This window comes from Hyperolius riggenbachi, chromosome 5 (assembly GCF_040937935.1).
Source record: "Hyperolius riggenbachi isolate aHypRig1 chromosome 5, aHypRig1.pri, whole genome shotgun sequence".
NCBI classification, from domain to species: Eukaryota; Metazoa; Chordata; class Amphibia; order Anura; family Hyperoliidae; genus Hyperolius; species Hyperolius riggenbachi.
This window is the reverse complement of record NC_090650.1, coordinates 48,223,864-48,248,332: the sequence shown is the minus strand read 5'-3', so window position 1 is coordinate 48,248,332 and position 24,469 is coordinate 48,223,864. Positions and strand designations below refer to the sequence as shown.

Below are 24,469 nucleotides of genomic sequence, written 5' to 3'. Positions count from 1 at the left end.
CCCTGGCTACATATGTTGTTAATTATACCTGGCTGCTGTGGGCTCTGGCTGGGTCTGTCTCGTGTGGTAGCTCCGCCCCCTGCTGCCGCTGGGGGTGATGGGGGCGGAGACCAGGAAACTGCTACTGCGCTGCCTCTTGGAGTGTGAGCCAGTAACTCCGCCCAGCAATATGTGATGGAACATGGCTCAGGCTCAGCCTCCGGAGAAGTGCGCAGCACATGTCACCCCTGTCCTCCTGTCCTGAGTGACGAGTCCTGGCCATCTTCTCCTCTCCTGTTCCCAGCCAGAATCCAAGCCTACACTGGTACTGCAGACTGTCACTGCACAATACTGTATGACAGTCAGACAGTAAGAAGAGTAGACCACTAGACCAGAAAAAAAGTAAGGTTCCCCATCCCCAACCTCCCTACGCTAAAGGGGGAATATGCCTCCCTAGATACACGGGGGGTGGGGGTTCTGCTGCCTATATACACTAAAGGGGGATCTGCCTCTTTACACTAAAGGGGGGGGGGGGGATTTGCTTATATACTGCACTCTAAAAGGGGATCTGCCTATATATACTAAAGAGGGATCTGCTTCTATACACTAAAAGGGGGGCTTGCCTATATACACTAAAAAGGGATCTGTCTATATATACACTAAAGGGGGGATCTGCCTGTATAGAATAAAAGGGGGGGGGGGCGATCTGCCTATGTACACCAAAGTGGGGGATTTGCCTATATACACTAAAGGGGATCTTGCACATGGGCGTGTGTGTGCGTTCAAAGAGGATGAAAAGGGGGGGGGCACCAAGATCTAGTTCCGCACAGGGCGCTGTGAAACCTAAGGCCGGTGTGGGGTTAATGTATGACCTGCATGACTTTGCACATGCTCAGTAGCATTTGTATGCTATTTTGTCGGGTATGCTAAAATGTTGGAACACCTGCCCTGTTTACAGAGACTGAGTAACCATTGCCATTTACAGGCAGGCTAGCAACTGTCGTACAGAAATCCACCCTGAACTATCCTGAGAGATCAAATCCGATATTATCACATGTAAAATGCATATTACATGCGGTCCATAGACGTTCATCATCGGCAAAAATGCATGTTCTGCAATGCTAGCGACTCTGCCTAGTGTGCCACTTGCCACAAGCGTATAAATAGGCTCCTAGCTGTCCAACACCGCAAAAAAAATAAAATGGAAAAAAAGGCTGCATTACATTTCCACATCGCCCCCTAGAAAAGTCAGAAATAAGCTAAATCTCTACTGTCAAATTACGGTACACGAGATGGGCACGAAAAAAACGAAAAGGAAAATAAACACGCCCTCCCGCGCGTATTTTGCCCAGGGCACTGGCTGATGAAACCAAGAAATCCTGCGCTACAGCGCCTTGCTATGGAGAAAAAAAAAAAAAAAAAAAAAAAAGGCCGTCCCCGACCGCCCCTCCTTTCCCATCTCCTCCTCCCATACTGTCAGTGTGGAGCTGCAGGCGGCCGGAAGCGCTGGGAAGATGCAGCCAGCAGCACGAGCAGCTGCAGCAGGGGCAGGAGGCTAGCATGGCAGAGGGGCACTAGAGACACACAGGACTTCTGGTGAGGCTGGCAGCGGGACTGCAGCGTGCATGTGTGTCTGCTGTGCAGGAGGGGAGTGCATGTGTGTGTGCTCTGTAGGAGAGGAGTGCATGTGTGTCTGCTCTGCAGGAGGGGTGTGCATGTGTGTGTGCTCTGTAGGAGGGGAGTGCATGTGTGTCTGCTGTGCAGGAGGGGTGTGCATGTGTGTGTGCTCTGCAGGAGGGGTGTGCATGTGTGTGTGCTCTACAGGAGGGGAGTGCATGTGTGTCTTCTCTGCAGGAGGGGAGTGCATGTGTGTCTTCTCTGCAGGAGGGGAGTGCATGTGTGTCTTCTCTGCAGGAGGAGTGTGCATGCCTATGTGGGTGTATGTGCTGGGGCTGTGCAATCTCCAGCAGCAAACCTACCTATCTATCTATCTGTCTGTATTTTGCAGTGGGCACAGCTGCTGCTGCAGCATCATTTCTTTGCTGTCATCAAGCGGAGAGGAGATGGATGGATAGGAGCCACTCTGGGCACGCAGGAGGGAGGAGGTGATCAGACCCTTCGCCTGGCATCACAGCAAGACAAGAAGGGGGCCAGATCTGTGGATGTGGGAGAAAGAAGAGATAGAGGGAAACGCCTACAGATCTGGGAGATCACAGACATCTCTCTCTTTCTTCCTCTCCCCAAAGAGTCCTTCCTTTTTCTGGGCTGGATCTACAAACCTCCTGGGTAGTTGCTGTCTGGATTGATTTTTTTTTCACCCACTTCTCTGTCTCCCTTTCTATGCTTCAGTTACAAACTTTACGGGATCCTTATCCATTCAGGACTGGGTGAGACATTAATCCCTGTGGATTTGCTTGGTTTTTTTTTGTGTCCTGGTTGACGTTCCTGACTTTGGATCTTTTGGCGATCATGGCAGCTGTTGGCAATATCGCCACCACCTTGGCCAGCAAGACCAAGACGAAGAAAAAGCATTTCGTGGCTCAGAAAGTCAAGCTGTTCCGTGCCAGCGACCCTCTGCTCAGCGTCTTGATGTGGGGAGTCAATCACTCGGTAAGATCCCATCCACACAGCAGCGGTTTTGCTGCGACTCGCGCTGGTATCTTGGCACTCGTAGAACGAGGGTAAAGCCCAACTTGAGGGCAATACTTTCCTCCTGCAGGAGGTGGCATTCACCTGGGCTAAACCATAAACTCTGCATGGGGGTTAATCATTCAGAAACCAATCGTGGATTTCCTGATAGCTGATTGGCTGATCAGAAATCAAGCATTACTGTTTAGTCCTTTGCAAAGATCCAGTTCTTCCCATGTGAATACCACTCATGGCAGAGAGAGAGAAAGCGTTAAATTGGAATCCAGGTACCATCTATAAGGGGTGTAATAAAGCAGATTTAAACTGCTGCTTTTTTAATGACTTTATGAGCCTGTCAACTAGAAACAGCTTAAAATTTAAGTTTGTGTTCTCTTCTCTCTTCTTTTGGGTACCAGAATTAGCGGGGGCCGTAGCAGAACTTAACTGAGGTAATCGATTCCGAAACCGAATTATTGATTACTTGACTGCTTAATTAATTAAACAAGCAAGCTGTCAAATAGTTAATCCAATTTTTCGCAAATCTGATTAGGCCTGTGTAAAGTTTTTTTTGAGCGCTAGTCTACTGTAGGGGGACCTAGCAGAAAACCTCGTAGAGAAATCCTGCCAATGTGATTGGGTGAGCAGCACCCTCTCAAACTGCTAGGTTTCAGACCGGTTGTAGTTAACTACGCCCACACTGTTCAGCCAATCACAATGCTTTGTGCTGTAGAGGGTGCTGTGATTGGACAACTGTTCCCTAAGAGGTTTCCTGCTGGGTCCCCTAAAGTAGACTAGCGGTAAGTTTTTAGTTTTGCCAATTCTTGTTGTAATGGTAGGTTGAATTGTAGATTGCCTCTTTAGTGATCAGCCACACTGAGACATGAAATCTCAAAGTCGCACATTACAGAAAATAAGCGGAATATGCAGATGTTGTTTGCTGGCTTCCTTTGAGTGAGAGTTTTTGCCAAGTTGCTGATCCTCTTGTCTTTAATATTTTCTGAGTTGGTGACTCAGAATCAGTATGCAGGTCTGCTGTTCATGCTCCACCCTCTTCATACTTGTTCCGGGTGTCTGACACTTATCTGCTGCAGTCAAAGGATCAGCATCAGGGATGAGCTTAGAATTTCTTATTTCTCCTGTCATTGCAGGCAAGAGAAAAAAAATGGAAAGTCAAATTTAGGATCACATCCCTAATCGCCATCACAGCCAAGCTAAAAAGCTTTATCAAAGCTAAACAAGATGGCAGCTCCCATATTCTACTCACTGCAGATATTTTTTTAAGGTGCAAAATCGTGCTGCTTTGTCATATAACCAACTCCCCCACCTCAGGAAGATCAGTGGGGAAAAGTGTATAAAAAACTAAAGAAAACTGCACAATTGTGATTAGTACAGTGTGGCAAAATCTCAGGCAGTCGTAAGCATTGATATGAACACATGACCGCTGTTCTGATGGTGCAGTACTACGGGAGCCAGAGATGGATGCATGGAGGGCTTCCTGGTTTGGGACTGTCACGTTGGTCTCTTTGCTTGGCTGCCTGTCCCAGCTGGTGAGAAGGGCTCTGAAGACAGATGTGGTCTGGGCTGGCTGACAGTGTGCTGCAGTGTGTGGAGTCTGAGCTAATGCTCAATGCAGTACGCTTACAGGGACACACAATCCATATTAATAAAGCATCGCACGCGTAAAAAAAAAAAAAAAAAGCAGAAATATTGTTTAAAGGCCCACCATCATGAAAAAAATTAAGATTTAGAATACTTTTGCACAGATACATATAAGAAGGGCATTTCTCCTCAGGTAAAATGAGGTATAAATTATTTTTCTATTATGTTGCGGTCATGTACAGGAGGTAGTCTGACAGAACTGACAGGTTTTGGACTTGTACATTTCCTCATAAGGGAGGGATTCTCAGTATTCCCTTCATACTTTACAAAAAGTACTACCTGGAAAAGGTCTGTACAAAGATGTCAGCCTGGCTCCCTACCTACTATTTTTGTAGTTATTCTGAGCAACTGCTACTCAGTAAGTGCTTTTGAAAAAAAAACAACCCTGGCAATCCCCCATGAGGAGATGGACTGGTCTAAAACCTGTCAGTTCTGTCATACTTTTACAATCTTGTGTGACGGCAGCATAGGAGAAAAGTATTTATAGATCATTTTATTCAGGGAGAAATGTACCTTTTTATACATATGAATAAATGCAAATTTAAAGTTTCTACATTTTCTCGATAGTGGTACTTTAAAGTACAGTCACTATAGAACCTTCTCAGTTATCATAAGGGTAAAGCAGCCTAAAGCATGATTGATTACTGACTGGCTGTCACTAGTATCTGCTCGCTGAATCTTTTTGTGGAAAGTTTGTGTTGAGATGCCCTTTTAGATTACCGGTAGTATTGCTTATTATTAAGATTATAGGACGTGTGTCACAATTAGGGAGGATCAATGGATCTATCTAATCCAAGGGTCTCAAACGCAAATCATGTAAGGGCCCACAATCTAACACATGGTTTATGTAGTGAGCTGAATTGTTTATTAAGATTTAACAGTCTCAAACTAAGTGTTGTAACTATAGCAACCGTAAGGGCCCTGCTCTCCCCCCCCTTCAGCAAAGTAGAGCAGTTTAGTATTTCCCTGATTCAGGTCTCTTTTGATTTTCCTGATGGCCACACGCTCTATGCTGCATACCTCTGGCTCCAAATGTATGTCACGTGATTGGAAACTGGAGGTGTGCAAGCATAGAGTGCAGTGTTCTCCCCAGGCTCTTTTAGCCGGGTGCTCCACCCGGCTAGATTTGGTGACCACCCGGCTGTCATCGGCTCACCTCCTCCTATGCTGTAGGCAGAGTTGCCCTGCATTTTCATCTCGCCCCACCCGGCTGCTTTTTCATGCCACCCGGCTACTATTTCATGCCACCCGGCTGGAAAAAAAATCTGGGGAGAACACTGGAGTGTGTAGCTGCCCGGAAGAACAGAAGAGACCAGATGCATCGCTGGAGCAGGTATACTGGGGGGGGGGGGGGGGGGGGGGAGGGAGGTGTGTTTTACCAGCCACACAGGTGGCTTTGAATCCCCATGCCAATTTTGGGAATGAAATGGGCTTTTGGTATTTTACTGTTTACAATGATGCACATTAAAACTCGAGGGCCGCATAAAATGGCAAGGAGGGCTGCATTTGGCCTGCAGGCCTTGAGTTTGACACCTGTGATCTAATCGATCAATGTGTTTTACGAATTAAAAGTTTTCTAGAACAAGAGGTGCTAATCTAGTTTAGGAGACTTAGCAGAAAACCTCATAGGGAACACTTCTCCAATCACAGCACCCTCTCCAGCACAAAGCGTTGTGATTGGCTGAATCATTTACAGCTCTTGGCGCGCTTAAGGCTAGGTTCACAGTGGGACGTTGCGTTTAGGGGACGTTATAGGGCACATAACGTGCCCCTAACGCAACGCCTGGTGTTCTCTGATGTGGATGTCAGACTGAGCCGCATTGTGCAGCTCACTCTGGCGTCCGTGATGCGTACTCTTGGACGCATGCGGCATCACGTGGTCCCGCCCGGCCAATCGCCGCACAGAGCGACGCTCCGGGAAGTAAACACTGCACGTCACACCGTGCAGTGAATATTAATTAGCCATGTGCCCGGGCCGCTCTCCCCTCCTCCCCAACATGACTGAGCATGTGCAAATAGTCTAACGCGGCTTAGCCGCCTATAACGCACAGCATGCAGTACTTTCTCTTGACGTGGAGCGTTACAATGTAACGCAACGTGGGCACTGTAAACAGCCCATTGATTTTTCATTGCTGTGCGGTGGGGTGCGTTACAAGCTGCACTAACGTGCGCCTGTAACGTCCCACTGTGAACCTAGCCTCAATGTTCCCCCATGTCACCTGTTTTGGCAGCTTTTTAATATTCAACCGCCGGGCAGTCAAATCTTTCAGAATAGATGTGTCTGCGGCCGTGAATGAGTGCACATGCCCAAGACGTGCGCAAGTTCACAAACCGTGCATGCTCAATAAATGTGAAAGAGACCATTTGAACTGGGCTTGTGTACGTTCAAGAACTGCATGTGACCGGTGATATGCATGAGTGCTTCCTGTAACTGGGCAGGTACGGTTTGTGAACTTGCACATGCCCGGTTCAGAAGTACTCTTTCACTGCTGGTGGCATATTTGGTGCAGTGTTGGGTTGGTAACTAGTTAAGGACCACGCTAATTTAAATCTACTCCCTGTTTTGATGGCTACTTGGCTGCCAGGGTGTAGATTGCAATACACCAACGCTGTGTGTTCTCGCCGCTTTCGTTGCTCACGACGATCTCGCCGCTGTCTCTCCGCCGCAGCTCACTCGCTCTGCCGTCTCTATGATGGCAGAGCCCTGTGAGCGGGTCAGGAGCCGATTTCATTGCCTCCTGATCCTGTCTATCAACGTAAACAGCTCCCATTGGCTTACATTGATAGGCAGAGTCAGGAGCCAATGAAAACCGCTCCTGACCATCTCACAGGAACCCTGCTGTCATCGAGACGGCAGAGTGGGTGGCTGAGGTTCCCGGCGTGTGGCGGGTATGTGCGGCGATTCATCGTTATTCCGATTTCATGCATCAGCAGTCTCTGGTCCTTCAAGAGAGTCGGAAACCTCTTACAATTCCTCTTTTTATTGAACAATCCCCTTCTACACTATCACCCCATCTAAAATGCTGCTATCCCGCGGCAGAACGCTGTTAAACTCCGGGGCAATGTTGGGGGAGCGCTTCCTAGTAGAGGCAGAGCTTTGTGCTGTAGCCCTGCCTCTACTCCCGTCAATCAGCGCTGATCACCGCCTCTCCCCGCCCCTCTGTCTTCCTTCACTGAGAGGGGCGGGGGAGAGTTAGTGATTAGCACTGATTGACGTGAATGGAGGCAGAACTACAGCTCAAAGCTCTGCCTCTCTGAGCAGCAAAATCCACGACCAGGAAAGTCGTGGATTTTTGCCCTGGTGTTTGGGGGGTTAAACACAGCGGGATTGGTAAATAAAAAGATGAATTTTAACCACCCTGGCGTTCTATTAAGATCGCCAGGGCAGCTGCATGAGGGTTTTTTTTAAATAAAAAAAAAACTATTTCATGCAGCCAACTGAAAGTTGGCTGCATGAAAGCCCACTAGATGGCGCTCCGGAGGCGTTCTTCTGATCGCCTCCGGCGGCCAAAAGTAACACGGAAGGCCGCAATGAGCGGCCTTCTGTGTTTTGTTTACTTCGTCGCCATGGCGACGAGCGGAGTGACGTCATGGACGTCAGCCGACGTCCTGACGTCTGCCGCCTCCGATCCAGCCCTTAGCGCTGGCCGGAACTATTTGTTCCGGCTGCGTAGGGCTCAGGCGGCTGGGGGGACCCTCTTTCGCCGCTGCTCGCGGCGGATCGCCGCAGAGCGGCGGCGATCGGGCAGCACACGCGGCTGGCAAAGTACCGGCTGCGTGTGCTGCTCTTTATTTGATCAAAATCGGCCCAGCAGGGCCTGAGCGGCACCCTCTGGCGGTAATGGACGAGCTGAGCTCGTCCATACCGCTAAGGTGGTTAAAAGGGCTTCAGAGTCTCTTTAAGGGTGCAGAGACCGCTAGTACTAAAATGGTTAACCAGGGCCATGGAGTCGGAGCAATTTTGGGTACCTGGAATTGGAGCCAAATCCATAGCCCTTGTAAAAATTAGACTAAGGAGTCGGAATTGAGGAGTTTTAGGTACCTGGAGTCGGAGGTTTCATAGACTGAGGAGTCTGATGATTTTTGTACCGACTCCACAGCCCTGTGGTTAACCACTAAGGTGCTGTAACGGAGTCAGTCTGCGCCGTCCACTAACGGCTCCGTGCTACTGCGCAGTGTAGCATGGCCACGCTTGTGCATGAACAGTATCAAAGTTACAATTTACTATAATTTACAAGAGGATCCCAGGAAGCGGCGCTGATTTCAATGGGGACACCGGAAGCCTTTGAAGGATCCAGAGACTTCTCTTGTCTTAGGTAAGTATTTTTTTTTTTTTTCGCCTCAGGATTGCTTGAGATAATTTATAAGAAAAACTTTCCATTATTTTGGTTTAAAATTGATTCAGGTTTGCTTTAAATAATAATCTGTAGAATGCATGCATAGGAATTCTGCCTGTGCCGAGAGTTTCTATGCTGTTAGGTCTGTAGCATTGCTGTAGGTTTAAGATTGCCTGAGGCAGGGTAAGCGGCTGCTGCTCCAGGCAGAGGCTCCTCCCTGAGCCGAGCTGAACATTTAAGGAAACGGTTGCCTCTGACGACGTTCAGTCCTGTCTGGGCTCCTGTTAGACTGGTGTTTCCTCTCCTATCAGGATGTACAGTAGGAATGTCTATGTGGCTGTTGGCTTACAGTACAGCTGGGAAGAAATGCACTGTCAGCCTTTGTAGAAGTTAGAAGCTGTCAGCAGTCTGAGGGCAGCAGCAGCGTCCTTGCAGTCCTTCGGGTAACAGCGATTATCTTTACACTTCCTGCAAAGGTCACCAAATAACAGCCGGTGCTGGTGTTTGCTGCAGTTTGCTTTGAATGGAGGAGACCTTAAAGTGGACCGGAACTCTTGCACAGGACAGAAGGAAAACATAAAGAAATGCATCTTGTATGTATTTAGAGAGTTAGGCTAAACTTTCTAAATACGCACGGTGCATTTCTCTGTTTTCCGTCTGTCCTGTGCAAGAGTTCAGGTCCTCTTTAAAGGACATTATGCTATTGCGTATCTTTAGAGCAGAGAGGAAGTTCTGAGTTCAAGTCGGCTTTTAAAGGACCAGTTTTGAATTCAGGCAATAAATAGTCTAAATGCTGGAAAGCACACTAAGGGTACGTTTCCACTTGAGCGGCACGATTTGCTCGCGGAAACCGCGTCAACGAATCCGCATGCGGTGCGGATTCGTTGACGTTTCCATGCGGATTTTCACGCGGAATTGCCCGCGGTTTTAACGACGCGATTTGCAAGCATTGACATGGGTTTTTAGACGAAATCGCACGCGGAAACACCGGGAAAACCGCAAGACTAAAGAGGTTGCGGTTTTCCTATTTAGTTACATTACCGACGATTCGCGTGCGGGTGTGCGGCGTGCGAATTCTGACGGCTCTGCTGTGCAGATTTTTTCTGCATAGCGAGCCGCACAGAATTCCTGACAAGTGGAAACAGCGCCATCCACTTGTATTGGTTGAGCGAATCTGCATGCAGGAAACGCATGCAGATTCGCTCGAGTGGAAACGAGCCCTAAAACCCTGTATAGACAGCATTTGCACTCCTGCACGGCTCTGCACGTGCTGCTGTATGGGCGGGAGAAAAGCAGGGGGCTTCCTGCAGCATTGGCAGACAAAGCAGTTGATCAGAGGAGAATTTGTCTACAACGCATTGGTTGTCACCCATGCTTGGACAGGCACGTGAGTCTGAGGAAGTCTATGCAGACATCAGAGTGGGACAGATTGTTATGAAATTCATGAGCCAGGCTTGTATAAAGAGATTATCCACAGAGAGAAACTCAAAATCTAGCTGCCAGCTGGAGTTATTAAAGTATATCTGACCTAATGAGATAGACATGTGCTGTACAGTGCTAAGCATACAAATAACTAGGCTGTCTTCCTTTTTCTTCTTTTTCTGCCTGAAAGAGTTAACATTTAGGTATGCAAGTGACAGTTTCTCTCAAGTCGGGAATACGTCAGGCTATAATTACTCACACTGATAAGCAATTAGCCTGGACGCCCACTTGTGATCACTCTCAAAACACTGAGAGTAACTTAGCAACAAAACATTGTTTTCCGCAATAAGTGTGAACCCTCCCTAAGGCTGGGAACATGCTTGTCAGCTATCATCGTAGGTAAGTGTGATGCACGCCTCCAGTTGCCCAAAGGGGATGTGCCAAGGCTCAGTCCAGCAGTACTCCAGACAATTCAAACTTTGGAAGAAGATTGCCGGCACCATCCAACGTAATTTTCATGCTCTTTTTATTTTGTCAATTCATCACAGCAAATACATGGCGACGTTTCGAGGATAACCTCTTTATCAAGCTCTTGCTGTAAGTGAAATACATTTAACCTGACAAAAACCATCTTTATATACTATCCATGGAGTGCACCTGACCAATGAACCACAGATTTCATTATCACCAATCATAATGGTCCTTGTATATAGTGGACCTGATGGGGAACTGTCTTAACTTGTTCTCATTGGTGCGTTTGAACTAGGGTCTCTCACACCCCCCTACACACCCACCTTGGATCACGCCTGCATCTCTCAGGTGTCAGCCATCACCGCCGTCCTCCTGTCTGGCCGCCGTAGCGGACCTGACAGAGAACTAGCGTGATGACGCGTACATACCTGCACGCATGCGTAGTATGACGCGTCGGGCCGTCACTGTAAGACGAGTTCTCAGCTATCATCTGCAATTTTTGAACTGCTAGAGCACACTAAGGCACTGCATGCTTTTACTCTTATTAGTTATAAAAGCATGCATTGTCCCACATGCAGACACACATGGTATGCAGAAAACGCATGCAGAAAAACCTGTACAGAAAACTGACAGACAAGTGCGCTCCTCATGCTTGTATATTTGCATCACCCCCAATTGTTTACCTGATTGGACATTTCAGCTGCTATTCCACATTTGAATACGTTGAGGAAAGGTGTAAACCTTCCATCTTTTCTTGTACAGGATTGACATTTTTATTTGTGACAATTTGACGCAATCTCTGTCTGTTCTGAGGGTATAGGCTATTGCTGCAACTCATGTTTATGCTGACTTTACTATTGGCGTGAGGTGATTTTGTAACTACCTTTGCATAGGCAGCGTGAACTTTATTTTTTTCTTTAGTCAAACCGTTCCAAATCCTAGAATGACATCGATGTAATTTTAATTGGATTAGTGAATTAAAAGACATCTGATCACCACTTGCTACAGGTGGCTGCAGTTGGTAATGCATATCACTTTTTTTCTTTCCTTTTGCCTGTGCGGTTTCTGAAAATGGAAATATAGCTAAAGCTTCCAGAGTTTTGATTAAAGCTATGAGCTTCCAGCTGGTGTGCCATAAGGTACAGATTTGGGACCATTTCTGTGAAACTTTATAAAACATTGAATTAAGGACTAAAAGTACTGTTGCTGTATTTGTTTACTAACTGACCTAGACAGGCCTCATAAGGGTTCAGAAAAAAAATTAAGTTTTTTTTAAATAGGATGAAACTCCTGCAAAAAAAGTAACACATTTTTTTAAAAATGTGTCCTCTTCTCAGTGCAAACAGAGATATCCTGGTGCACATATACCCCTACTTACCTCTTTTTATCAGCGCCATAATTTCAAGTGGGAAGTCAAATTGTAATTTCAATCCCGGCCTTCCCACAAATTGTTCTGTTTATTGCTCCTCCCACTATTCCAAGTCTTCTGGATGACTGACTGACATGGCTATGGCTAGTGAGGGTCATTATTATTTAGTATTCATATAGTGCCGACATCTTCCACTGCGCTGTACAGAGTATATTGTCTTGTCATTTAACTGTCCTTCAGAGGAGCTCACAATCTAATCCCTGCCACAGTGAAATGTCTATGTATGTACTGTGTAGTGTATGTATCGTAATCTAGGGCCAATTTAGAGGGAAGCCCATTAACTTTTCTGTATTTTTTGGGATGAGGGAGGAAACAGGAGTGCCCGGAGGAAACCCACGCAGACACGGGGAGAACACACAAACTCTGTGCAGATATTGTCCTGACTGGGATTCGAACCGGGGACCCAGCGTTGCAAGGAGAGAGTGGTAACCACTGCGCTACCATCCGGAAAATATGAATTGGCCAATACTGGCTAAGTTCACCACCTCCATGTAGGTGAGCTCTGAAGCGGTAGAATTGGCCAATCATTGGGCAATCAAAACTGGATGCGTGCATGCACCTTTTCAATGATGGAGAGAGATCCTGGTGCATGTCTAGATCATAGGTTACATTGTCATCATACTGTGCCTATTTTTCACTTCTCTAATGCTGCCAGCATACTTCCTAGAAGAGGCAATGACTCGAGAGGCATGATTCTTCTCCTGTACACAGTTAACTATGGCCTTGTTTTGAAGATGTGGTTAATTTTTTTTTTTTTTCCACCAGTTCTGCTTTTTCTAATATATTGCGCTGGGGTCATCTTCGAGGCTTAGATGCAGACATACTTAAAGGACAACTGTAGTAAGAAGAATATAGAGGCTGTCATATTTATTGCCTCTTAAACAATACCAGTTGCCCGGCAGCCCTACTGATCTATTGGGCTGCAGTAGTGTCTGAAGCACACCAGAAACAAGCAGGCAGCTAAGCTTGTCAGCTCTGACAATGTCAGAAACACCTGATATGCTGCATGCTTGTCCAGGGTATCCTCTATAATAATTTCCCTGTGTCTCTGCATCCCCTCCTGCCCCTGTGTCCATGCTTTGGCGCTACTGCGCATGTGTAGCACGCGGGCGGCCATCTGAAAACAAGGAGGTTGGAGCCAGGGTGCGTGAGTGGTGAGTGTGCGCACGAGTCTTGCACAGCTTTTGGGGGGAGAGGCAGTGCGGGGGGGGGGGGGGGGGGTGCGGACAGGGCCTACCGCCTATTTTTAAACGGGCCTTAGGCCTAGTATTGTTATAAGTATTAGAGGCAGAGGATCAGCAAGGCTGTCAAGCAACTGGTATTGCGTAAAAGGAAATAATTATGGCAGCCTCCATATCCCTCTTCAGTTGTCATTTAAGGAACCTTTCTTTTTAGAAATGTGAAGTTATTGGGAAAAATCAACAGTTAAAGGACACCTGTAGCGAGAGTGACATGGAGGCTGCCATAATCATTTACTTTGACACAGTACCAGTTGCCTGGCAGTCCTGCTGATTTATTTGGCTGCAGTAGTGTCTGAATCGCACACCTGAAACAAGCATGCAGCTAATCCCGTCAGTAGAAGTATGTTAATAGGTATACTTACTCCACTTAATTTTGAGTGAATATATTTTTCCTGGTAATATTTGTTGACCACGAAGAATGGTATGACCAACTGCCTTTCATCCATCAGTATGAATATAAAATATGTGGAGTTTATGGCTCTCTCAGCCAAAAGGGTTCCTGAACCCTGGCCTAGACTGATATGTGGAATTCTCACCTCCAAAGCATTTTGGGAGGCCTGGTATACTTTGTACTAGCTCTAGACCGCTCAGCAAACATTCCGCTACTACTAAAGATGTTGCGGCCTGTGTTACATTTATAATATAAATCGGGGAAGGGGAAGACTTTTACAATGGGCAAACACTGACTGACTAATTTATTAAAGCGGATCCGAGATGAAAAACTAACTATAACAAGTAACTTGTCTATATATCTTATCTAAAGTTTGGATAGTTTACACAGCAAATCTAGCTGCAAACAGCTTAAATAGAGTATGATTATTTCTTCCTGTGATACAATGACAGCAGCCATGTTGTTTGTTAACATTACACAGAGGCAGGCTTATCTGTATCTTGAGCAAAAAAACCTAATCCCCCCCTCCTCCTCCCTCCTCCCCTAGGCCTCTGAAATCTCTGGCTAGTAATACCTCCCCCTCCTCCTGCCCAGACTGAGCTCCCATGAGCCCTTGCTACTGTTTGAAAGTGCCTTGGCTCTCTGAAAACCTGTGGGTGTGGCTTGTTTAATTTATAGGGAATTAGAGTATTAAAACAAAAACAAAAAAGTATTTGGCTTGAGCAACACCCTATAAACAATAGGAAAGGAACATGATTATGCAATGAGTAAAAGTTCATCTCGGATCCACTTTAAGTAATATTGTGGGGGGGAAGGGGGGGAAGCATTTTTATTCATTGTTATTTTCTTTGCAGTTCCTCCTTTAACTTTTTACTTCAGACTTTTTTTTTAAAAAGTGTCAATTTTTGTGTTCAGTATCCATCTTCTGCTGCTAAAAGGGAAATGAAACAGCGTTGTGGGATTGCGATTGGGCTCTGCCTGTGATTAATATTTAAGTGAGTTTTATGGTTTGACATTTATGGTATATCTGCACGGGGGTTCATGATATAAAACTACTTGCATTGTTCATCATAAATTAGCTATAAAGCCTTCTGGCTGATGATAAAAACGTGCTGACTTATCAATCTTTCATTACACCTTTGTAAAGCATCCTGTATAATGTAGGGTATGGAATATGGAGTATAGAATGAGGTTATTCAGCTGTGATATGCGGTCTATTGCTTCTGAGGCAAAATGTATTCAGAGCCCTAACCTGCTTTTATTATAGCACTAGCTGAGGACCCGGCGTTGCCCGGATAAGTATTTTGTTGTTGTTGAATCCATCCACTTTTTGTTACCTTTGCACACAGTCAATGAATTACCAAGTTTGTGAGCTTTGGGGTCCTTGGCATCAATTATGTCAGAATGGAAGTAGTTAAAGTTTTTTTTTTCCATTGAAATCACTCAAACCAATCTGATTGGCTATTTGTGGCTCTGCCCCCTTTTCTGAATTTGAACCCCAGTGACCCAATTACCAACTGTACCAGGATTGATGCCTCTGCCATTAACAGTGTAAGAATGATAGCAATTTAAATATTCCCCAATGGAAGTTAGTTGGTAAATTTTAATTGGCCGTAGTGGGCTCCACCCACTTTCCTGAATATTAATCCCAGTCACCCCTTCTTACACTGCCATTAACAGTGTAAGAATGGCTGCAGTTTGTTTCTCATGTAAAATGATAGGCTGTTTTATGCTCTGTCCACTTTCCCTGAATTTTTAAATTCGGTTACTGTGCCAATTTTTAGGGACTCTGGCTTTATTACTGTGAGAATGGCAGCCTTTTAAATTTTTTCCGTTGATGTGAATGGGTGAAATCTGATTGGCTGTTTGTGGTTCCGCCCGGGGGGGCAGGGGGACGTGTGTGGGCAGCTAATAGATTCCTCTCAGAGAAGGAGGTATCGTGATGGGCGATCTGGTGGCCATCTATTAAGGGGCCCATACACTCAGCCGATTTCTGATCGATCGATCAAAATCGATCGATTGGTCGATTGCAAATCGATTGACCAATTTACTTATTTGCGGCCGATTTTTATCGATTTCGATTGATTTCAATCGATCTGGCAGGCTGGAAAATCTAGGTCGATCTGTTGAGATTGCTTATCATTTTGCCATCAGATCGATTTTTTAATAGATTTCAAACTGAAATCTATTGGAAATCTGTTCCTAGTAAAAAATGTTCCTAAACACATCAGATAGGTCAGAAATCTATCTGATGATCTATCTGCTGCTAATCTAACGAGTGTATGGCCACCTTAAGTGTATGGCCACTTTTAAGGTGGCCATACACTGGCCCGATTCGCGGCCGTTTCGACAGCAGATTCGATCCTGGGATCGAATCTGCTGCCAATCGTTCGCGCTAAACGCACCCGCCGATCCGATTTCCTCCCGAAATCGGATCGGTCCGTCGATCGCGCCGTGCGGGAAATTACCCTCGATCGGCCGCGGGTAGGGAGCGCGTCGCTAGCGGTGGCCGATCCGATCAGGTATACATTACCTGACGCTGGCTCCCGGGCGTCTTCTCCGCATCTTCTCCGCGCTGCACCCGCTCCATCCCGGCGCTTCCTGTCACTGCAGTGACCAGGAAGTTCAAATAGAGGGCGCTCTATTTGAACTTCCTGGTCACGGAGTGACACAGGAAGCGCCGGGATGGAGCGGGTGCAGCGTGGAGAAGATGCGGAGAAGATGCCCGGGAGCCAGCGTCAGGTAATGTATGCGCGGGGGGGGGGGGGGGGGACAGGCGGCAGCGGCGGGTCTAACACAGATTGTGATCGGTTTCAGGCTGAATTCGATTCACAATCTGTTTGCAGTAAAGGCAGCCGTACGATCCCTCTCTGATCAGATTCGATCAGATAGGGATCTGTCAGCTGGTCGATCTAATGGCAAATCGACCAGTGTATGGCTACCTTAACACTATTTGCAGCTTCTTAAGGTGGCCACACATCAGACGACTTGGCGGCCAATCAACCACCCGATTTGATTAATATAATCCAATTAGATGAAAATTGGTGCTGCCAAGAACATGCCCGATTGACGATGCGACCGATTTCGGGCCGAACGGACCATCCATTAGTATTGCAGTTTTGTTCCTAGAGGTAAAGCCACGTTCGTTGGAGAAATCACAAGACAAATGAGTGCAAAGATACGTGTGCGAATCCCTCGGTGTGCGACATTGTCCTTCCACCCCTGCTTGAGAGGCTGCGGATGGCAACTGCGAGTAGCGAAAGAAAAATGGTTCATCTCTGTATTTTCCGGTTGCAGTTGTGCACACAAATCTGTCTGTCCTGTGCTAATGTCACACAAGTGATTTATACAAACATATGTTCTTCACCTGTGTGTGTTGCAAAATCACAGCAAAGGGATGAAAGGAATCTCCCCACGTGGAAAGAGGCCTTCTGAGTTTATATGTTACCGTTCAGCTACAGGATGTTATGTTAACCTTGTACTTGCAGGACTTTGCTGCCTGCCCAAACATATTTTTTCTTCTTGCTTTGTAGCTCAAACATCACCAAATGAAAAATGCACAGAGCAGTTTTATCCTGAATAAAGCTACAAACATTTCAGATTGTCTGAAATTGTCATCCTTGATCGTTCCAGCAAACCTGAACTGAAAATTAAAAGTCAAAATAAACATACACATGTCATACTTATCTCCCGTGCAGTCTACTCCTCAATCTCTTTCTCCTCTTCCACCTCCTGTTTGTCCACTGTGATCAATGGAATTCTCCATCCTCCGTTTTAAAAATGGCCATTACCCCTTAACAGCTTTCTGGTCAGCACACAGCAGTGTTAAACTGTAATATCGCCCACTTGCGCCATAGGGAAACATGGACATTACCTTGCACATACAATACAATAACATTTGTAAAGCGCTTTTCGCCCATAGGACGCAAACATCAGTTGATCTTTCAGATATAACTGACAGCAATTGATATATTTCATTTCTGACAAATCTTGTCAAAACTGGAAGGAATCATTGTAAGAAGGAAGTGGTGAGCTTCCGAGAGGAACCGAAGTCAAGGTAAGTGTGTGATATTAACTTGCAGGTACATCATGTGTTTATTTTAAATAATTTTACCCGGTTCAAGAGGAAAGATTTTACAATGGGCAAACACTGACTAAATCATTTATACATAATTATTGTAAAAATGAAGCACTTTTTTTTAATTACATTATACTCACTGAAGTACGTACAGGGTGTCCCCGAGGTTGCTGCCTAAAGATGGATCTTTTTTGCCTGATTACCATCACTCTGAGGAAACTTTACTGGAAGCTGGTGCAGTGTGGTGCCATTTAAACTTCCTGTCCTCTTTGTAAAGCAGAATATGCTGCTGTACAGTGATTTTGCATAAACTGTTTCCTGAAATAACCTGTATGGATTTTTTTTTGGTGGTGACAATACATAAAGGGGTTGATACACTAAACTGTGCTATGACAAATAGCATGCCTCATCAGAGATAGCATGCCTCATCAGAGATAGCATGCCTCATCAGAGATAGCATGCCTTATCAAAGATAATACGCCTTATCAAAGTTTACACACCTTATCAGAGTAGCATAGTGAGCGATACGAACCCGCAGGGGCTCAGGGCAGAACAAGTGCCATTGCCACTTAGCAGGCATAAGTTCGTAGCACTCGCTGTGCTGCTCTCTAAGGCGTGTTATCTTTGATAAGGCGTGCTATTTGTCATAGCACAGTTTAGTGAATCAACCCCAAAATGTGAAGGCCTAGTGAGACATTTGCTATAATACTGCAGCTTGTTGTGTTAAAGAGAGACTGAAGCGAGAATAAATCTCGCTTCAGACCTCAGAGTTAGCAGGGGCATGTGTGCCCCTGCTTAAACGCCGCTATAGCGCGGCTTAACGGGGGTCCCTTCACCCCCAAATCCCCCTCCGTAATGCGGGGGAGCGCTTCCTGGTTGGGGCAGGGCTAACCGCCGCAGCCCTGCCCCATGCGCGTCTGTCAGCGCGTATCTCCGCCTCTCCCCCGCCCCTCTCAGTCTTCCTTCACTGAGAGGGGCGGGGGAGAGGCGGCGATGCGCGGCTGATAGACGCGACTGGAGGCAGGGCTGCAGCCGTTGGCCCTGCCTCTAGGAACGACCAAGTCTGCGACCAAGTGTCGCAGTGGGGGGTTTGGGGGTCAAGGGACCCCCGTTTAGCGGCGCTATTGCAGTGGTTTAGCAGGGGCACACGTGTGTACTAAGGGTGTACTATAGAAATAAGGAAGTGCTACTACAGATATAGAGGTTAGTCTGTTCTATCCACTATGATGTACCAGATGTAAACTTTATATGTTTATCTAACTGTACACAGTGGAAAGACTACATATGTTTACTGCCATTCAGACCTTTTTTTTTTTTTTTTTTTTGCTCTTTAAAGGCCCATACACACGTCGGATTTCCGCGAACGACGGGTCGTTTGAACGTTCCGTTGTTCGCCTGCTAAATTCGGCGTGTGTACAGGCTGTCGTTCGCTTGATAAGGGTGAGTTTGAGCGATCCGCCGGGCTCGCCCTTATCAAGCGAACGACAGCCTGTACACACGCCGGATTTAGGGGGCGAACGACGGGACGTTCAAACGACCCGTCGTTCGCGGAAATCCGACGTGTGTATGGGCCTTAAGGCTTGTATAGTCCCTTCTGTCTCATGTACACTAAAAGGTATGCACGTAGGTCTAATTTAGATGGCAGAAATGATAGTGGTTGTTGTCAGCCGTCAGTTTGAAGTCTGTACTGTACATACACATCCTGTCTGCTTTGACCTTCCAGATACAGGTGATAAACAACAAATCTGCTTTGTCCCCGAGACCTGTGTTGGTAGGACACTGACAGACAGTGTAAGCGCCCTAAGCAAACATAGGCAGAATGTAGTGCTGCAGGTATTCCAAACTAAGTTACTGTTGAATTACCCTAAAGTGAAACTCTGTTTTTGTTAGGAAATAAGCAGTCCCTTCATTATTAGCACCTTGTTTGTATGCGTATAAACAACTAACCACTCCACAGTGATCCTAAAGGTGGCCATACACTGGTCGATTTGCCATCAGATCGACCAACAGATAGATCCCTCTCTGATCGAATCTGATCAGAGAGGGATCGTATGGCTCCTTTACTGCAAACAGATTGTGAATCGATTTCAGCATGAAACCGATCTCAATCTGTGAAGCTGCCGCACCGCATACATTACCTGATCCGGCCGGCGCGAGTCCCCCGGTCTCCGCTGTCTTATCCACGCTGGGCTCCAGGGCTGCAGCTTCACTGAACTTCCTGCCCGGGGAAGTTTAAACAGTAGAGGGTACGCTACTGTTTAAACTTCCTGGCGGGACAGGAAGTTCAGTGAAGCTGGAGGAGCTGAGCACGGAGAAGTGACAGTGGAGAGAGCGGGGACTCGCGTCGGCGGAGCAGGTAATATATTGCCGCGAGCGTCAGACGTCGGGCATTCGAATGCCGATACCGACGCACTCCCGACCTGCCGCCAATCGAGCAAAATCTTCCGCACGGACAGAACGATGGGAATCGTCGAACTATTGATTTTGGACGGAAATCGATCGTTCTGTCAGCGTTTGTGCAACGATTTCACAGCAGATCGAATCTGCTGTATATCGGCGGGAAAATCGTTAGATGTATGGGCCCCTTAAGCGAGACTTTTCATTTTAGGAGATTCTATAAGCTGTGGTCAGTCACATTCAGCTGCTGCAGGTGTGCAGAATAAGTAATAAAGGTTCTTGCTCTCTTCAGCAGTTTACTAATGCAGGAAGAGAAAAATATCTGGGCCATCCATAGTGAAATAGAGTACGTATTTCTTGGCTTGGAAGGAGGTGTAATTTGTGCTTTGCATCAGTTTTGGAAATTTACAATTGACTGCAGATTGAAAAGGTAATTTTTAACCACTTAATGCAAACTGCAGTTGTGGAGAGTGCACCACCAGTTTGCTACTGAGGGCCCGTTTCCACTATAGCGTTACGAAATCGCCGGCGAATCACCGCAGGCAAATCGCATGCGGGTGCGATTCCGCATGCGTTTTTTGCCGCGATTTCGCATAGGTAAGGCTGTATGCAATTTTAACCATGTCACTGCCTGTGTGAATTAACATGGGTACCTATGCGAAATCGCATGCGAAATCGCATGCGAAATCGCGTCAAAAAACGCATGGGGAAAACGCATGCGATTTCCCTATTAAATACATTGCGTGCGATTCGCCTGCATTCCACACGCAGGCGAATTCTGAGGGCCCTACCCTGCAGATTTTTTTCTGCACAGAAAAACGTGCGGGGAAACGCACAAGTGGAAACAGTCCCATCCACTTGTACTGACTGTGCGAATCCGCATGCGGGCACCGCATGCGGATTCGCGATAGTGGAAACGGGCCCTGAATGAGGCACATGTAGTATAATTTTAACATTTTAAGGACAAATTCAATCCAACATAAGTCATTTTCATAATTATGATCAAACTTGGGAAAGTTTTCGCAAAACTACCCAAGACATGTGATAACATTTTAACCATGATGAGTAATAGAATAGAGTTTAGAGAGTTTTAGAGTTGAGGCTTATGACTTGTGTATTCTTTTTAGTGACAAACTGAATCAAAAGCAATACAATTTTCGCATATTCTGTAACAAAATAAATTACTTGTAAAAGGAAAAACAGAAAAGGTGACAGAATATAAAAGAATATACATTGTATCCAATAGAGAAACAAAGATCTGGGCACCAGCAGTGTTGCAAAGATTCCACTTGTTTATTCCATCCCCACCAGACAGAAAACACAGATAGGCTAGGTCTGACAGCCGTTTCGCAAGCTTCCTGCCTGCTTCCTCAGAGGCCAAAGGTCTTTTTGTTTTGGTCTCTGAGGAAGCAGGCAGGAAGCTTGCGAAACGGCTGTCAGACCTAGCCTATCTGTGTTTTCTGTCTGGTGGGGATTAAATAAACAAGTGGAATCTTTGCGACACTGCTGGTGCCCGGATCGTTGTTTCTCTATTGGATACAACGTACTGCTGTTCTCTGGAGGCACAGTGGGTGTACCACTTAACCCTGCCTAGGCTCCCAGCGTTGCACCTAGTGCCAATCATAACTTTCTTTACTCTGCTAAAAGAAAATACATATCTTGTTACCTTAGGATCTTTGCTTTTTAAACTTGTATGCCATGAGGGTATAGTACTATTATTTTTGCAAATGAGGTCTTGTAATCGATAGTGTACAATGAGAAAACAACACAAACAGAAAAAGACACCTTTATTTCCAAATAAAATATTGTCACCATACATTGCATTAGGAACATAATCTAAACATAATAACCAGGATGTATAAGCAAATAAAATTTGTGGGTTTAACTTATAGCTAGCACAGTTTATTGTAAAGTTATAATGGATGTAAATGAAGAAATAGTGTTTTTTTTGTTTTTTTTTTCTATTTTTCCCTGTAAAATGCATAGAAAATAAGATAATTACTAAACATAAATATCGCCTACTAAAAGACTAATTTGTCCTGTAAAAACAATGTGTAGATCATTTAGGTGTGATAAGTAGTAATAAGGGCTTGTTTCCACTATACACAGATTGGATGCAGAAAAACTAACTCCAATGAATGCCTATGGGAAAATCTGCATCAGAAAAATCGCGTTTTGTGGAAACAGGCCCATAGACATTCATTGGAGTCAGTTTTTCTGCATCCGATCTGCGTGTAGTGGAAACAGGCCCTAAAGCAGAGCTGATATGTGAAAGTTACTCGGAGGCTGAAGTGGTTAATACTATTTTCTAAAATTATTTATGCAGCGCTGGTACATATTTATTTATAGTAATTTTTAGTGAAAGTGGATTTACACTTTAACAGGTGTAAACGTTTTTTTTTGTTTTCTTTTCTTACCGGTAAAACTACAATGTGACATCAATGTTAAAGTGGACATTCAAGTTCTTAGGAATACATATTTGTGACTGGTTCTATTTGGAGTATACCTGTAGGCAAATATCTCGTATAACAAATACTGTCGAGGTGTGAGCTTCCTGTGTGTGGGAAAATAGACACACCCCCTGTCCTCATGTGACACTGCAATGTGACCAATTAAAAAGGTGTAGGCATTGTCACTTAAAGGACAACTGTAATGAGAGGTATATGGACGCTGCCATATTGATTTCCTTTGAAGCAATACCAGTTGCCAGGCTGTCCAGATGATCCTCTGCCTCTAATACTTTTAGCCTTATACCCTGAACAAGCATAGGCAGATGATGATCAGGTGTTTCTGACATTATTGTCAGATCTGACATGATTAGCTGCATGCTTGTTTCTAGTGTGTGATTCAGCCACTGCTGCACCCAAATAGACCAACCAGGCAACTGGTATTGTTTAAAAGGGAATAAATATGGCAGCCTCCACATTCTTCTCACTGCAATTGTCCTTTAAAGCAGATCTGAACTCAGAACTTCCTCTCTGTGCTAAAAGATAAGCAACAGCATAATAACCTTTAAAGAAAAACGTTTCTTTGTTACTGCTTACAGAACTCCTGTAGTAAATCTGCAGTGTGTCTACTGCCTGCTTTCAGGGAAGCAGACAAAGGGTTAACATCCTTGTTTACTTATTAGCTGTCTGCCGAGGAGTGCTGAATTTCTGTGGTGACACAGCTGGGTGATCAAATTACACATGTGATTACTTGAAGATAAGTGGGTATTAGACAGGCTCTTCTCTCTAAAAACACACAGGGTGCATTTCTCTTTGCCTTGTGTTCTGTGAAAGAGTTCAGGTCCACTTGAAGTACTGTATGCCTAGGCAAATTGGGAAACAGGGAAGAGTTACTTACTACATATTAATTTGTATAACCAGTTTATTGCATATTTTAAAAAAAAAAGATTCAAAATCTGTTTTGAGTACCCAAAATCACAGTTATAATCTCAATAGAGTTCAGGAAACATCCATGTAGGGCAGTGATCTGCAAACTTGGCTTTCCAGCTGTTAAGGAACTACAAGTCCCACAATGCATTTGCCTTTATGGATTAGGACTGTGGCTGTCAGACTCCTGCAATGCATTGTGGGACTTGTAGTTCCTTAACAGCTGGAGAGCCAAGTTTACAGATCACTGATGTAGGGTGTCCCATTTTTGTCTGCCAGCTCTCCCCCCAAAAAACTGACCTCTCTTCCCGGGGGAGCAGTGGAGGATGGCGGCGTGGGAGCGAACCAGGCAGATGGGGCTGGAGGAAGCCCCAGGTATGTATAAAATCTTTTTGAATAATGTCAGCTTTGAGTCTTTTTAACATAGCGGGCCTTCGGGGATGCAGAGCAGGTATCAGCTATAGAGGTATGACAAAGGCCTTATACAGTGATGTCATGCTGTTGTCCGATACATTTTACTGCATACAGGTTCACTTTATGTCTCTAGGAAAACCTTGTTGCTGTGCCTCACACGGTCTGAGTATGATGTCATGACGCATCACCCAGGAAATGTAATGGCCGTTTGGTCCCATCAGACCTTGTAAAACATGAATCAGCTTTTGCAGCTGACAGTTTATGCAATTTTTCCTATTTAAACAGACAAATTAAAAATCCATTATTCTGTTGCTTGTGCTGAATTCATATTGACAGGTATTAATGTGCTTCGGTTAGATGTCTCGCTGGCAGAGCGGGGCCGATGTTTACTAGTTAACTCGTGATAATGTAGTAATCCTTCCTGGCTGCAGTGGAAGGCATAGACTGCTGCCCCTAGCAACCAACCAGCTTCTCCTGTCATGGAAACGGGAAAGGAGCTGGTTGCTAGGCGGATCAAGTCATAAAGTGAACCTAAACTTTAAAAAATAAATAAATAAATAAAACACATGGTGTATCTACAAATAATTATTACATACTTACCTTGCCGTCAGTTCCTCTCAGAAGCTCACAATTTTCTTCTTACGATTCC

At 45.5% G+C, this 24,469-nt stretch overlaps 1 protein-coding gene across 1 annotated transcript in view; it reads left to right on the top strand.

Moving 5' to 3' along the window:
• Window positions 1-1,460: 1,460 nt before the first annotated feature.
• The window catches only part of LOC137518175 (phosphatidylinositol 5-phosphate 4-kinase type-2 alpha), a 160,112-nt gene continuing 137,103 nt past the window's right edge, over window positions 1,461-24,469 (top strand). The window contains exons 1-2 of the mRNA XM_068235609.1: window positions 1,461-1,575; window positions 1,988-2,589. Of these exons, the coding sequence (XP_068091710.1) occupies window positions 2,449-2,589 (141 nt within the window). The 5' untranslated portion in view covers window positions 1,461-1,575; window positions 1,988-2,448. The remainder of the gene's footprint in view (window positions 1,576-1,987; window positions 2,590-24,469) is intronic.